Below are 13,501 nucleotides of genomic sequence, written 5' to 3' on the forward strand. Positions count from 1 at the left end.
AGGCTGCCGCCCCATCCCAGGAACCTCGACGTCTCCCCCAAGTTCTCTATTCCCTCTCAGGCAGATGTGCTTTGGCTTCTCCCGTTCCCAGGGCACATCTGCAGGACCTTCTGGCCTGGGTGAGCCTAGAGTCATTCACACCTTCACTGAAAGCGCAGCTCCCAGGGTGTTGTGATGAGGGGAGGGGGAAAGGTGGGTAGTGTGGGAGTCTGGGGTCTGAGCTGGACCAGCCTTGGAGAGATGGGAGCCCCTCGACAGCCAGAGGTCTGATACAGCAGATATGGGGTTCTGTCCCCAACCACAGGAACTTGCCGCAGGGGTGTACCAGCCCATCCACTCTAGCGTGCTGCTGGCATGGGCTGTCTCCGTGCAGGAAGTCAGCCTGTGCCAGGGAAGCAGGAAAGAAAGCCGATGGCATGCTCAGATTCCCAGCAAGGCAGAGGCAGACTGGGACATGTGTGTTCATGTTAACATGTGTGTTTTGGTGTATCCAGACTCCCTTCTGCCACGAAGTAGGGCCACCCTGGGCTCGTACACAGTGCCTAATTTGGCCTGCGGGTTCTCAGGCAACTTTTGAAACCATATGCCCCCCCTGCAGTAAGGCACAGGGGTTAGGGAGCGTGGAACCACAGGGCCTGGGTTGAACAGTTTCTTAGCTGTGTAGCCTGGGGCAAATGACTTTACCTCCTTGCCTCATGACTCTCTTCTGCAAACCAGAGATATAGTAATAGCACCTACCTCAAGGGGCTGTTAGAGGTAGGTAATATATGAGGTAATATACAGGCAAAGTGCTTAGGGCTTGGGTGTAAGGGGTGCTTAGCAAGGTCCTTATCATGATCTCCAGCCCAGGTCCCAGCAGTGAGCTTCCACTTGAATTAGCATGGGTGAAGCCGGTCCAGGTTAGCGCCTCTCTCCCATCACCATGACAACCCACATCTCACTGTGGGAGTGGGTGCATCATCAGGGGAGCTGGGAGCAAGGAGCTGTCTGTGCACCTGGCAGGGCTTTGCCCCAGGGCCCTGTTCCGCCCTGCTTCTCGAGGCCTCCTGTCCTGGGACCTACAGCACTCCCACATGTGCTGGATAACCCTGTCTGGATCAAGGCACCGCAGCTTCTTGACTCCCGAGCTACAAACTGGGGAGAACCCCAGGATTCTAGAAAATGCTCACCCCCTGATTTGACCCCAGTCCCAAAAGGAGCCCACACAATCCTTCGAGGAGTTGCAAACGGGCTAGCCACCACCCAGGACCCTTTTCCTCTCTACCCAGTGGTGTTTACATTTTTGTGAGTTGGTTGCAACATTTAAAAATCAAGAAACTGCACGTTAAAAAATACTGGTATCTGGCTTTTCAGAAGATCCAGCCAGGCTGGATTGGCATACCCGTGGGAACAGAAAAGCAGTTGCCCTTGGGTGGACGGACACTGCAGGTCTCCCCCGCCACCACCCCGTGTACCCCATCTTACCTGTTTATAACCACCTCTCTGAACCATGAGGGAACTCAGAGGTTAGGGTGGGGGCCATCCTGTCCTCCGTGTCCCTTGAGCTGAGATCCATACAGCTCATCCTAGCCTCCCTTTTTCAACCCCCTGCCCCATTTAGAACATGTCTGGGAGCCAGTTTACTTCTTAGCAACAATAATAAAACCGTAAGCAGTTGCCTGGGCAGGTAATGGCTTGTATGAGCTTCTAGACCTTTCTAGAACAACTTAAACCTTCAAACCTCTCAAACCTTCAGTGGTTTATAAAACTTGGGAGGGGAGGGTGGGGAGGAAACCATCCCAAGCAGAGAAAAAACTGATAATAGAATATTGTAGAAATGCAGCATTTCGGGTCCAATTTAAACAAAAGCATTTGAAGTCAGCCTTAGGGAACACCCTGAGGGGCCGCTCTGAGGAGTAACAGAGTTGCTGCTGGTCAGCCTGTTGTTGGTGGGATGGAAGTGAAGCAGGGTTGCCAGATTTAGCAAATACAAATACGGGATGCCAGCAACTTTTGAGCTTCAGATAAACAGTGAATAATATTTTGGTATAAGCACATCCCATGCGATATTTGGACATACTTCTACTACAAACGAATCCGAAATTCACGTTTCACTGGGTGTCTTGTGTTTTGGGGTTTGGCAACCCTGAAATGAGGTCTCAGAGTGCTTGAAAAGAGCTTTAAACACCATTTTTAAAAAATGCTATTTTAGGGACTTCCCTGACGGTCCAGTGGTTAGGACTCCACACTTCCACTGAGGAGGGCCCAGGTTCGATCCTTGGTCGGGGAACTAAGATCCTGCATGCCACGCAGCACGGCCAAAATATAAAAATGAAGGAATAAAAAAAACGCTACTTTTGCCCAGGCCCCCTCCACCTGAGTGTGAGCTGGATGACGGGCACCTGGGCCATAGCGGGGGGTTGATGACCCCCTGAAGCCCCCTCCACTGACTCTCCTCTCCCTTCCAGTCTCAGCCCCTGCGGTGGGCGTCATGGCCGTGGACGTGGCAGAATACCACCTGAGCGGTGAGTCCCCGCGGCAAACGTGCCATCTCACAGGACCCTCCCACCGGGCCTGGGGTGGGGGATGTCAGTGGGACACCGGTAACGGCCCTGTTTTACTGGTAAGGACTGTCAGTGAGTTGCCCAAGATCACACAGCCTTGGGGACGCCGGGCTGGGGCCAGTCTGAGGTCTCTTCGTCTTTCTGCTCCAGTGGAAGGACTTGAGGGGATCCCCCAGGAGGCCCATGTGCTGCTGCTCCCTAAGGTCAAGCCTGTCATGCGGAATCCACTCCCCTGGGGCCATTCCTGGAGCCAAAGGCGAGGAAACCCAGGAAGGTCGATGTTAGATCCACAGGACATTAAACTCAGAGGTCTCCCAGTCCAGGGATGGCAGCTCCCACCTTCTCCTCGTGTGTGCCCCTGCAGGCACTGAGCTTGGGACCGGCCTCAAGACACCAGACACACTCCAGCTGACGATGGATGGTGTCAGAACTGAAGTACACTCGCCATCTTTTCTCCTTATGTTCCCCTCCCCATTTACAGATGGGAGAAGGCAGGCTCAGCAAAGGAAAGGGGCAGTGACTAAGTAAGTAACAGGGTCAGGACATGGACCCAGGTCTCCTGACTCCCAGGCCGGTGCGCCCCGTCACTCCAGCTCCTCCCCTAGCTCAGACCCCAGCCAGCCCAGGGCTGAGCTGAAGGATGTACAAGGGGGAACCACCTTTCCCAACTCCCAGCCAGAAATTTTCACTTTTCACCTGCAGGCTCACAGGTCTTGGTCCAGGCCCTGGCGTGGCCATCAGTAAGTGATGAAACCTCTCTGAGCCTCCACTTACTCATCTGTAAAATGGGGGCAATGCAGCCTGCCTCAGGGACTGCTGGGAAGATTCAACGAGCTAACATGTGTGAAGTGCCCAACAGTGTGAACACAGCTCTCCCCGACCTCCGGGCCTTTGCACATGCTGTTCTCTTCCCCTGGGGTACTTACTGCCTCTGCCTGGCTAAGGCCTTGAGACTGGTGTGGAGATTTTGAGCACAGATCTGGAGCCAGATTGTCTGGCAGCGAATAGCTCCTCTATCTCTCAGCTTCATCATCTGTAAAATGGGGATAATAATAGAACCTTCCTCACAGGGTGGTTCTGAGGACTCAGTGGGTTAGTATACATGAAGTGTTTGGAACAGAGCCTGGCGAATAGAAAATAGTAAGGGAACAATTATTACTAAGATTCCTCCTTCCTCATTTCTGGTCTCAGCTCAGGCCTCACTTCCCTGGGGAATTCTTCTCATACCTTCCAGAGGCTGGTACGCAATAAAATGATAAATAAACGAGCATTAACTGTCATCATTTCATGTCAGCTTGCTGGGGTTTTTCCTTTCGTGTCCCTGGCCCTGCCCCCCTTTTATGCCAGCCAGGGTGCTGGCTTCAGGCCCTCAGCCCCCGGATCCTCACTCTCAGGGGCGCCTGGCGCTGCTTTGCCACTTTGCTGTGCCCATCGCCTATGTGGACTCTGTGCCCGGGCCCTGGCCCGCCCCCTGGCAGCACCCAAGCCCCTGTGAGCTGGCTGGGGCTGTGTGTGTGTCTAGGTGGGAGCCCCCCGCACATGCACTTCACTCTCCAGGCACCAGGTACGTTCCCATCCCATCCCCTATTTGCCAGACTCCCAGGACTTCCTGAGAGCCTGGCCGGGTCTTGGCCCTGGGCCCCCGGTAGCTCTTCGTTGTGGTTTTATTTATCCCACAAATTACATTCTCGCAACAGAAGTCAGGAGTAAACAGGTTTGCTCGCTGTCCCCCCATCCGCACCTCTGGCTCTTCCCATCCCTCCCTGGTGCGCCCAGCCCTTGCCCATACGCTGCGTGATTTTTACATCAAAATCATGTGCTTATACCATGTTGGGGATTGGTTTTGTTTTGTTTTTTTCCTCTTGACAATGCCTGAAACGATTCTCTGCATCGCCACAGTGACACCCTGATGACCTCAACTGTCATTCTCAAAGCCCAGTGACAGCCCCTCCTGAGACAGCGCCACCGGCACCCTTGCTCGGACCTTCAGGCTGTTTCCAGATTTCTGCTGTTATAAATACAGACTCGATGACTCACCCCAGACATAAAACTTGTTGGGATTTTTCCCTTAGAATCAATTCCTTTGGGGTAGAACCACTGGATGGGGATGTTTTTGGTGTCATCTCCTCTTTCTGGATGAGGAGACTGGAGCCAGGGAGGGGAGGTGGCCTCAGGGAGCCCAGGCACCTGCACCACGCTCTCCATTTCTCACCCCTGTGGCCTTGAGCCCATAAATATTGGGCTGGCCAAAAAGTTCATTCGGGTTGGTCTATAAGCAGTGGCAGCGGCCCCTCCATCCCCAAATGCCCCCTTCCCTCTCTCTCACTGGGTGCTCTGAATGCTCTGAGCTTTGCACACCCGCCTCCTCCTTCCCTAAACTCCTAGCGCCTGGTGCCTTGGCCGGCACACTTCCTGCTACTCCTGCATATCCCAGCTTAGGCATCCCTCTTTGGGAAGCCCTCCTGGGCTGTGCTCATCACGACCCCCATCACTCTTTTGTCTATTTATCTGCCCACCCCACCCCCTAGACTCTGAGCCACTTATTAAGGACAGGAGCTGCGCCTGGGGCTGACCCGCTCCGCAGGCTGCTCACACACGGTAGGTGCTCAGTGGCTGTGTGATGAGAAATCTCCACCCTGAAACACCCTCCCCACGTCTCTCCGCCCCGCTGCTAGGGAACCGTGCTGGGTGGAGGCCCGGTGGGGCAGTGGTTTTTACCCCTGCTTGCCCTGGAGTCTGGCTGCCAGTGTTGGGATCCCAGGGCCACCCCTTCTTGGCTCTGTGACCTTGGGTAAGGTCTTGGGTGTCTCAGTTTCCCCATTTGAATCGAGTATAGAGGCAACACTGAGAATGGTTTAGAGAATTATATTTGCCAACAGTGCGATCTTCTGCAAAACGAATCCTACTGTCTCATTGGCTTCTTTGGGGAATGCAGGGCCAGGTTTCCCAGAAGAGTGACTTAACATTTATGGTTCTGCCGTGGGCCAAGCTCTGTGCTAGGACTTACCCAACACAGTTGAGGGGGTAGTTAATTACTGTTTGGGGACAGTGAGGCTCAGATAAGTGAGGTTATTGAAACATCAGAGGACAAAACGCATTTGAGCATCTGGATTTGTCCCCAAGCCCTGCCCAGCCTACAGCCACCTCTTATTCTGGCTGAGTTTTTTTGTTTGTTTGTTTGTTTTCCGGTACGCGGGCCTCTCACTGTTGTGGCCTCTCCCTTTTGCGGAGCACAGGCTCCGGACGCGCGGGCTCAGCGGCCATGGCTCACGGGCCCAGCGGCTCCGCGGCACGTGGGATCTTCCCGGACCAGGGCACGAACCCGCGTCCCCTGCATCGGCAGGCCGACTCTCAACCACTGCGCCACCAGGGAAGCCCTGTTTGTTTGTTTTTTGGTAACAGCTTTATCAAGATAAAACTCACATGCCATAAATTCACTCAAAGTGTACAATTCAGTGGGCTTCAGTATATTGTGCAACCATCAGCACAATCAACTTTTAGAATATATTCGTCACCCCAAAAATAAACCCCATACTCCACATTTCCCCCTACTCCCCCCAACCCCTGGCAGCCCCTGACAATCACTAATCTACTTTCTGTCTGTATAGATTTGCCTCTTTTGGACATTTCATAGAAATAGAATCATACAACATATGGTCTTGGGGCACTGGCTTCTTTCACTTAGCTCGATGTTTTCAAGGGTCATCCATGTTATAACATGTATCATTTCATTCCTTTTTATTGCTGAATAATATTCCATTGTATGGATGTATTACATTTTATTTTCCCATTCATCAATTGATGGACATTGGATTGTTTTAGATGAGGTTTGAGGCAAAAAGGGGGTCATTTCTTTTCCTCCCCCAAGTTCCCTTCCACTTTCCTCAGATCCCAACAGGCTGCATTGATTATCTGGAAGCAGAAGTCCTCTGAAGGTAGAGAGAACTCAAAGAGGCAAGAAAAACCCCATCTGGGGCTTCCCTGGTGGCACAGTGGTTAAGAATCCGCCTGCCAAAGCAGGGGACATCGGATTGAGCCCTCGTCCGGGAAGGTCCCACATGCCGCAGAGCAACTAAGCCCGTGAGCCACAACTACTGAGCCTGCGTGCCTAGAGCCCGTGCTCTGCAACCAGAGAAGCCACCACAATGAGAAGCCTGTGCGCTGCAACGAAGAGTAGCCCCCGAGAACTCAAAGAGGCAAGAAAAACCCCATCTGGGGCTCCCCTGGTGGCACAGTGGTTAAGAATCCGCCTGCCAAAGCAGGGGACATCGGATTGAGCCCTCGTCCGGGAAGGTCCCACATGCCGCAGAGCAACTAAGCCCGTGAGCCACAACTACTGAGCCTGCGTGCCTAGAGCCCGTGCTCTGCAACCAGAGAAGCCACCACAATGAGAAGCCCGTGCGCTGCAACGAAGAGTAGCCCCCGCTCGCCTCAACTGGAGAAAGCCTGCGTGCAGCAACAAAGACCCAGTGCAGCCAAAAATAAAATAAATTTAAAAAAATAAAAAATAAAAAAAAGACCTGGGCTTCCCTGGTGGCGCAGTGGATGAGAGTCCACCTGCCGATGCAGGGGACACGGGTTCGTGCCCCGGTCCGGGAAGATCCCACGTGCCGCGGAGCGGCTGGGCCCGTGAGCCATGGCCGCTGGGCCTGCGCGTCCGGAGCCTGTGCTCCGCAACGGGAGAGGCCACGGCGGTGAGAGGCCCGCGTACCACCAAAAAAAGACAAAAACAAAAACCCTACCTGTTTAAAGCCTAAGGAATATTTAACCATTGTTCACAGCTCTTCATCTGCTCTACCCAAGTGTCGCTCCTGATAGTAATGTGTATTTTTGTGGAAAGGAGCTAAAAGCAGGTATCAGAGGGTGTATAGCTTGTTCAACACTGGATCCCCAGCACCCAGCACAGAACCTGACATAGTAGACACTCAATAAATATTTTTTCAGTGATTAAGCAAGTCAGTGCTGAACTACTGGCTCGCTGGGTGGGAATGTGCAACAGCTGAGGGCTCCTAGTGCCCATTAACGAGAGGCTGCTCTGCTCTTGCCTTGCAGCCATCAAGAGCCCCCCTGACTGGGAAGTGGGTGTCTATGCTGCCGGGGCCCTGGCACTGCTGGGAATTGCAGCTGTGAGCCTGTGGAAGCTCTGGACGTCGGGGAGCTTCCCCAGCCCCTCCCCGTTCCCAAACTACGACTACAGGTACCTTCAGCAGAAGTATGGTGAGAACTACGCAGAGGCCCGGCAGAAGGTGAGGCTTCTGTTCTCATGGGCGCACACGGGACCGTACACCCCACGCCCCAGCCGTCCACTCTCAGAACTGGCCCCCACTCCCTCCCCCCGCTCACTCCCTCCTGGTTAATTTCCTCCTGTGAACAGGGACCCTTGTCCTCCTCCACATCTCCAACATAGCCCAGTGCTAGGTAATCCATGACTACTTGGCGAATGAATGAATGCTTTCAATTTAAAACACCATCCTGTGAAAAATACAGGAAAATAAAAATAAGAAGAAAAACCTCCCCAAATGTCACCACCCAGAGGCAAGCAATTGTGAACTGTCTTCAAACTATTAACATTTTGATTTATTTCTTTCCGATATTTTAAATCTAGGCCCCTCCCCCCGGTCTTTTTCCCATGCATAGTTTTTAACCAATGGGTGTCATTTCTACATAGAAGTTTATACCCTACCCTTTTCATCTCACTTAAAACGGAAGCACTTTCTCATATTGTTGATTGTAAACATTATTTTAATGGCTGCCTAAGATTCCTTTTTATGTATGTGCCATGATTTACTAAATGCCACTATAAATAATGCAGTAAATGGTTTACATGTAAAACTTTGTCTTCATTTGGGATTACGTACTTTGAATGAATGCCAGATGTGAAATTACTGTATCAGGGAGTATAAACATTTTTAGGGCTCTCTATATATTGCTAAATGCTTCATCACTTAACACTGGCAGAGAATGTTTCTAACATCATGTAGAGTTCCAGAGAGCACAGCCAGAATCTGTTACCAGATAAAGGTCCCACATGCTTGCTCATTTGGGGTTTTGGAAGGAATTATCTCTTGCTCAGTTGGAGGGACTGTAAATTGGAACAACTTTTCCAAAGAGCATTTTGGAAACGTGTATCAAAAGCTTTCAAAAGGACTATGTCCTCGGGACTTCCCCGGTGGCGCAGTGGTTAAGAATCTGCCTGCCAATGCAGGGGACACGGATTCGATCCCCGGTCTGAGAAGATCCCACGTGCCGCGGAACAACTAAGCCCGTGCGCCACAACTACTGCCTGCGCTCTAGAGCCCGAGAGCCACAACTACTGAGCCCATGTGCCACAACGACTGAAACCACGTGTCTAAAGCCCGTGCTCCACAACAAGAGAAGCCACTGCGAAGAGAAGCCCACACACCGCAACGAAGAGTAACCCCCACTCGCAGCAACTAGAGAAAGCCCGCGCGCAGCAACGAAGACCCAACACAGCCAAAAATAAAAAATAAAAAGACTGAAAAAAGAAAAAGGACTATGTCCTCTAAGCCAAGATCTTAAGAAAGCTATTCAAGGGATTTACCTGGCAGTCCAGTGGTTAAGACACTGCACTTCCACTGCAGGGGGCACGGGTTCGTTCCCTAGTTAGGGAGCTAGGATAGCGCATGCCGCGCAGCGCGGCCAAAAAAAAAAAAAAAAAAAAAAGAAAGGTATTCAATGCTGCATTGTTTATATTTGTGAAAAATTAAAAACAATATAAATGTCCAACAGTAGGGGAATAGTGAAATAAACTATGGCGATCCACTCAATGGCAAATTAAGTGGACCATTAAAAATTATGGTAATGAAGACGATGTACCAACGTGGGAGATGCTTACTGTACAAGGGTTTTTGTTTTCTCAAATCCCAAGGTCAATTGAGAGAAAAGAAAAATTTGAATATTAGAGTTAGTGTTATCCAACATGAAAACTTTCTCATGTGGTAGACATTTTTGTAAACTTCCTTTGAGGCTGCTCTGTCTTGTATTGAGTATCTGTACTCTAGTTTTCTTACGTGTTCCCCTTCTGCTGGACACTTAGATTGCTAACTATTTTTCCTTTTTATAAACATCACTGCAGTGAACATCTTTATGTATGAAACTCAGTCCATATAAATAAACATTTTGAGAAAAAGCTCTCTTACCTCCTGGTTAGGGAGAGAAAACTGACATGAAATAACAATGAAGAAGGACCTTCCTAACTAAGGCATGCCCTGTTTTTGCGCAAGGGGAACTTGGAGGTGCCTTGCATGAATGGGGCTTACCATATCTCTTTGCTGTCTCTTCAAGACCATGCCTGTTGCCCTTTCGATGCTCCCATGTCCCTTTTTCTCACCCCCCAGAGAGTGGCTGCCTGGAATGCCCAGCAGGCCAGCACTAGGGGGCCACCCAGTCACAAAGGCAGCCTCAGCATTGAGGACACCTTTGAGAGCATCAGCGAGCTGGGACCCCTGGAGCTGATGGGCCGTGAGCTGGACCTGGCCCCCTACGGGACCCTCCGAAAATCCCAGTCGGCCGACTCCCTGAACTCCATCTCCTCCGTGAGCAACACCTTCGGTCAGGACTTCACGCTGGGCCAGGTGGAGGTGAGCATGGACTACGATGCCGCCTCCCACACCCTCCACGTGGCTGTGCTGCAGGGCAAGGACCTCCTGGAGCGGGAGGAAGCCAGCTTCGAGTCCTGCTTCATGCGCGTCAGCCTGCTGCCGGACGAGCAGATCGTGGGCATTTCCCGGGTAAGTGGGGGCTGGGAGGGCGGGGCAGCCGCGTGCCCTGGGCTCTCATGAGTCCTGCCCAGGCGGGCAGGGGTGCAGGGCCAGGCAGAATCTGAGGAGGGCGCTAGAGAGCAGATTTGGATGCTGATCCCAGAGCGGAAGGTGCTGGCTATAGCGAGGACAGAACTGGGAGTTTGAGGCCTCCACCTGCGGGCTCCCATTGTGTGCAGTTCTCAGCAGTCCTGCCACATGAATCCAGTGTGTGGTAATTGACCATTTGTCACTTGTGTCAACTTGGGGACCTGGCAGGGAAGGGATGACAAGCTCCTGTTGGCTAATTTGGGGACAGCTTAATAACAGGACTGTTATAATGCTGTGTGGGGGGCGACCTCAGGGATGGCGTGGCACCCTGGCCTGAGGGGATGAGGGGAACGTGAGGTTACCTAGAGACCAGTGTGTGCAGAGGGCCACCGTGATAGGCGCTGTGCCCTTTGGTCAAGAGGCGCCATCTGCTTGCAGCGATCCTGCAGAGGAGGACCTGGAGGAATAAGCACCCCGACCTCCCTCCAACCTCTGGTTTCCCTCCAGTGACCCCTACTGGCTGACCCCACCGGAAGCCAGAGGCCTAGGGAGCCTGTTGATGCAGCCCGTGGAGGTCAGCCCCTGGGGCCGAAAGCAGGGGGGAGGGTGCAGAATAAGCCGGGAGGGGCAAGGAGAGGGACCCAGCACCCCCCGCAGGATACCCCTCCGTGATCCGCCCCCACTTGCTGAGAGAGAAAGAGGTCTACTTGAGACACCCTGCTGCCCAGCACCCGCGGGCGAGGTCAGCCCAGCACGGGCTCTGACCAGAGCAGGAGGACCCTGAGGTCAAGTGGCTCTGGCTCCTCAGAGACCCACCCGCGTCCAGGCCTGTTTCCTGTGCTGAAAATTGGCTGCTCCTCAGAGGTGGAGACTGTCATTCCTCTCCTGCCCCACCCTGCCCCCCTCACTCTAGGAGGGTCTAGAACCAACCACCAGGGCGTATGTGGGGCCGAGAAGGGGAGGCCAGCTTCGGGGAGGCAGTCCAGTGGGTGGTTAGGAGCAGGACCCTGGAGCCTGATTGCCTGGGTTCAAATCCTGGTTCCCTGCTTCCTAGAAGTGTGACCTTGGGTGAGTCACTTCAGCACTCTGTGACTCAGTTTTCCCATCTGTCGAGTGGGCGTCATGGCGCTTCAGGAAATGCAAAGTCCTCAGCCCAGTCCTTGGTAAGCGCTCAATGGACCGTCATCTGTCAGGACCATGAAGTGTTCCTGTCGAGCCCAGATCCACGCTGCCCGTGGCCTCAGCTGCCTGGAGGACCTGGGCGGTTCTGGACACATCCCTTGAGGCAGCACGTTGACAGCAGCCACCACGGCCTGATGTATGCTGAGAACCTGGTTCACAGAGCCCAACACATCTGCGACCCTCTCATTAGCCCCAGTGACGGGGGATGGATTGAGGGCATCTTACAGATGAGGAAACTGAGGCTCAGGAAAGTGCTTTGCCCACGACAGCCCCAGCAAGTGAGCAGGAGATCCAGGACTCCACCCCAGGGGTCTCCACGTGCTCACAAAGTGCAACGTACAGAGAATGGATCGTCAGGGAGCCTGCGCTCCTATGGGCAGGGGACAGTCAAGGGGCTAATCTGGCCAGAGGAAGGAATTTAGGGCCAAAGATGGTGAAAAGCCTGAATGTCAGGGTCAGGATCAGGAGGTGGGCTTTATCCCATGAAGGAAGGGTTGCCCTTGGTTCTCAAGCAGGTGATTGGGTAGGGGATGTAGCTCCCAGGGCGCAAGGTAAGAAGAGGCTTCTCCAGCCCAGACGGTGACCGAACAGCCCAGCTCAGGGCACCTGGAGGTGCCGACAGATTTATTCCCAAGAATACAGGCTTCTTAGCATCACAGCCCAGCCAATCCCAGTGAGTGGGTGGCTGCCCGCAGGTTGGGCAGCCCCCCGGCATCAGGCGAGGTGCCAGGGATGAGAGCTCCTCTCTTAAAATATCACCAGGCAGTGACCAAAGCAGCCCCCCACGGAAGGGGGATCAGTGCCCACAAGTGTACCTTCCCAGAGGGCCCGCCCACGGCTTCCTGGGAAGAGGCCAGTGGCGCCCACCAGGCAGGACTAGTAGGCTTAGAAACAGAGTCTGCCCAGCCTTGCCTCGTCACTCCATCGGTCCATAACGTTCAGAGAGTCCTAGGCCAGGCCCCATGAGGGACGGGACGTCAGTGACTCTCAACTTCACAGACAGTAATCCCTACTCACTGCACGCCTGGCCCAGGGCTGGACTTGAACACGTGCAAGAAAGATGGCCAGCTCAGCCGGCACATTGCAAGGGTTCTGTGGACCCATGGGCACAGAGGATGGGAATTAGCTGGGGTCAGCTTGTGGAAGCTTCAAATGCCAGGCCACTAGATTGGCCACCACTGAGAAGAGGACAGGGGGCTTTTATATCATCAGGGCTGAGCCACCAAAGGAAGGACTGGCATTGCAGTGTGGGGACAGCAGAGCCAGGCCGCTAGCCCAGGTCTCCGGACTCCCCATCCAGCGCTCACTCCCTCCCATGGCCTCGCAGGCATCTGGCTGCCACCTCCTCCCCAGCTTTGGACCTCCTTCCACTGCTCTTTCTCTCTGCAGATCCAGAGGAACGCCTACTCCATCTTCTTCGACGAGAAGTTCTCCATCCCCCTGGACCCTGCAGCCCTGGAGGAGAAGAGCCTGCGGTTTTCTGTGTTTGGCATCGATGAAGATGAGCGGAATGTGAGCACAGGGGTGGTGGAGCTGAAGCTTTCTGTGCTTGACCTCCCACTGCAGCCCTTCGGCGGCTGGCTCTACCTACAGGACCAGAACAAGGTAAGCCCGCCCACCTGCCTGTGCCTGAGAACAGCGTGATATGCGTACACTTTAGAGGAGGGAATCCACTGTCCTCGCAAAAGCCCGAACACCAACATCTTTAGGAGATTAGAGAAAGAGCTGAGCCACACTCAAGGAAACTCAGTTTACTGCATGCAAATGAAAGGCACCCTGAACACCGTTTCCAGCCCTTCTACTTGCTCCTACCACCAAACCTTTAGAAGCTCTACTCCTGGGGCTTCCCTGGTGGCGCAGTCGTTGAGAGTCCGCCTGCCGATGCAGGGGACGCGGGTTCGTGCCCCGGTCCGGGAGGATCCCACATGCCGCGGAGCGGCTGGGCCCGTGAGCCGTGGCCGCTGC

The 13,501-nt window shown here is 53.6% G+C and overlaps 1 protein-coding gene across 1 annotated transcript in view; it reads left to right on the plus strand.

The window, feature by feature from the left end:
- Positions 1–2,449: 2,449 nt before the first annotated feature.
- Positions 2,450–13,501, plus strand: part of SYT12 (synaptotagmin 12) — a 14,475-nt gene continuing 3,423 nt past the window's right edge. The window contains exons 1-4 of the mRNA XM_028501642.1: positions 2,450–2,504; positions 7,596–7,789; positions 9,902–10,294; positions 12,926–13,141. Coding sequence (XP_028357443.1) covers positions 2,471–2,504; positions 7,596–7,789; positions 9,902–10,294; positions 12,926–13,141 — 837 coding nt within the window. The 5' untranslated portion in view covers positions 2,450–2,470. The remainder of the gene's footprint in view (positions 2,505–7,595; positions 7,790–9,901; positions 10,295–12,925; positions 13,142–13,501) is intronic.

The sequence above is a fragment of the Physeter macrocephalus genome, chromosome 16, assembly GCF_002837175.3.
Source record: "Physeter macrocephalus isolate SW-GA chromosome 16, ASM283717v5, whole genome shotgun sequence".
Lineage (NCBI taxonomy): Eukaryota > Metazoa > Chordata > Mammalia > Artiodactyla > Physeteridae > Physeter > Physeter macrocephalus.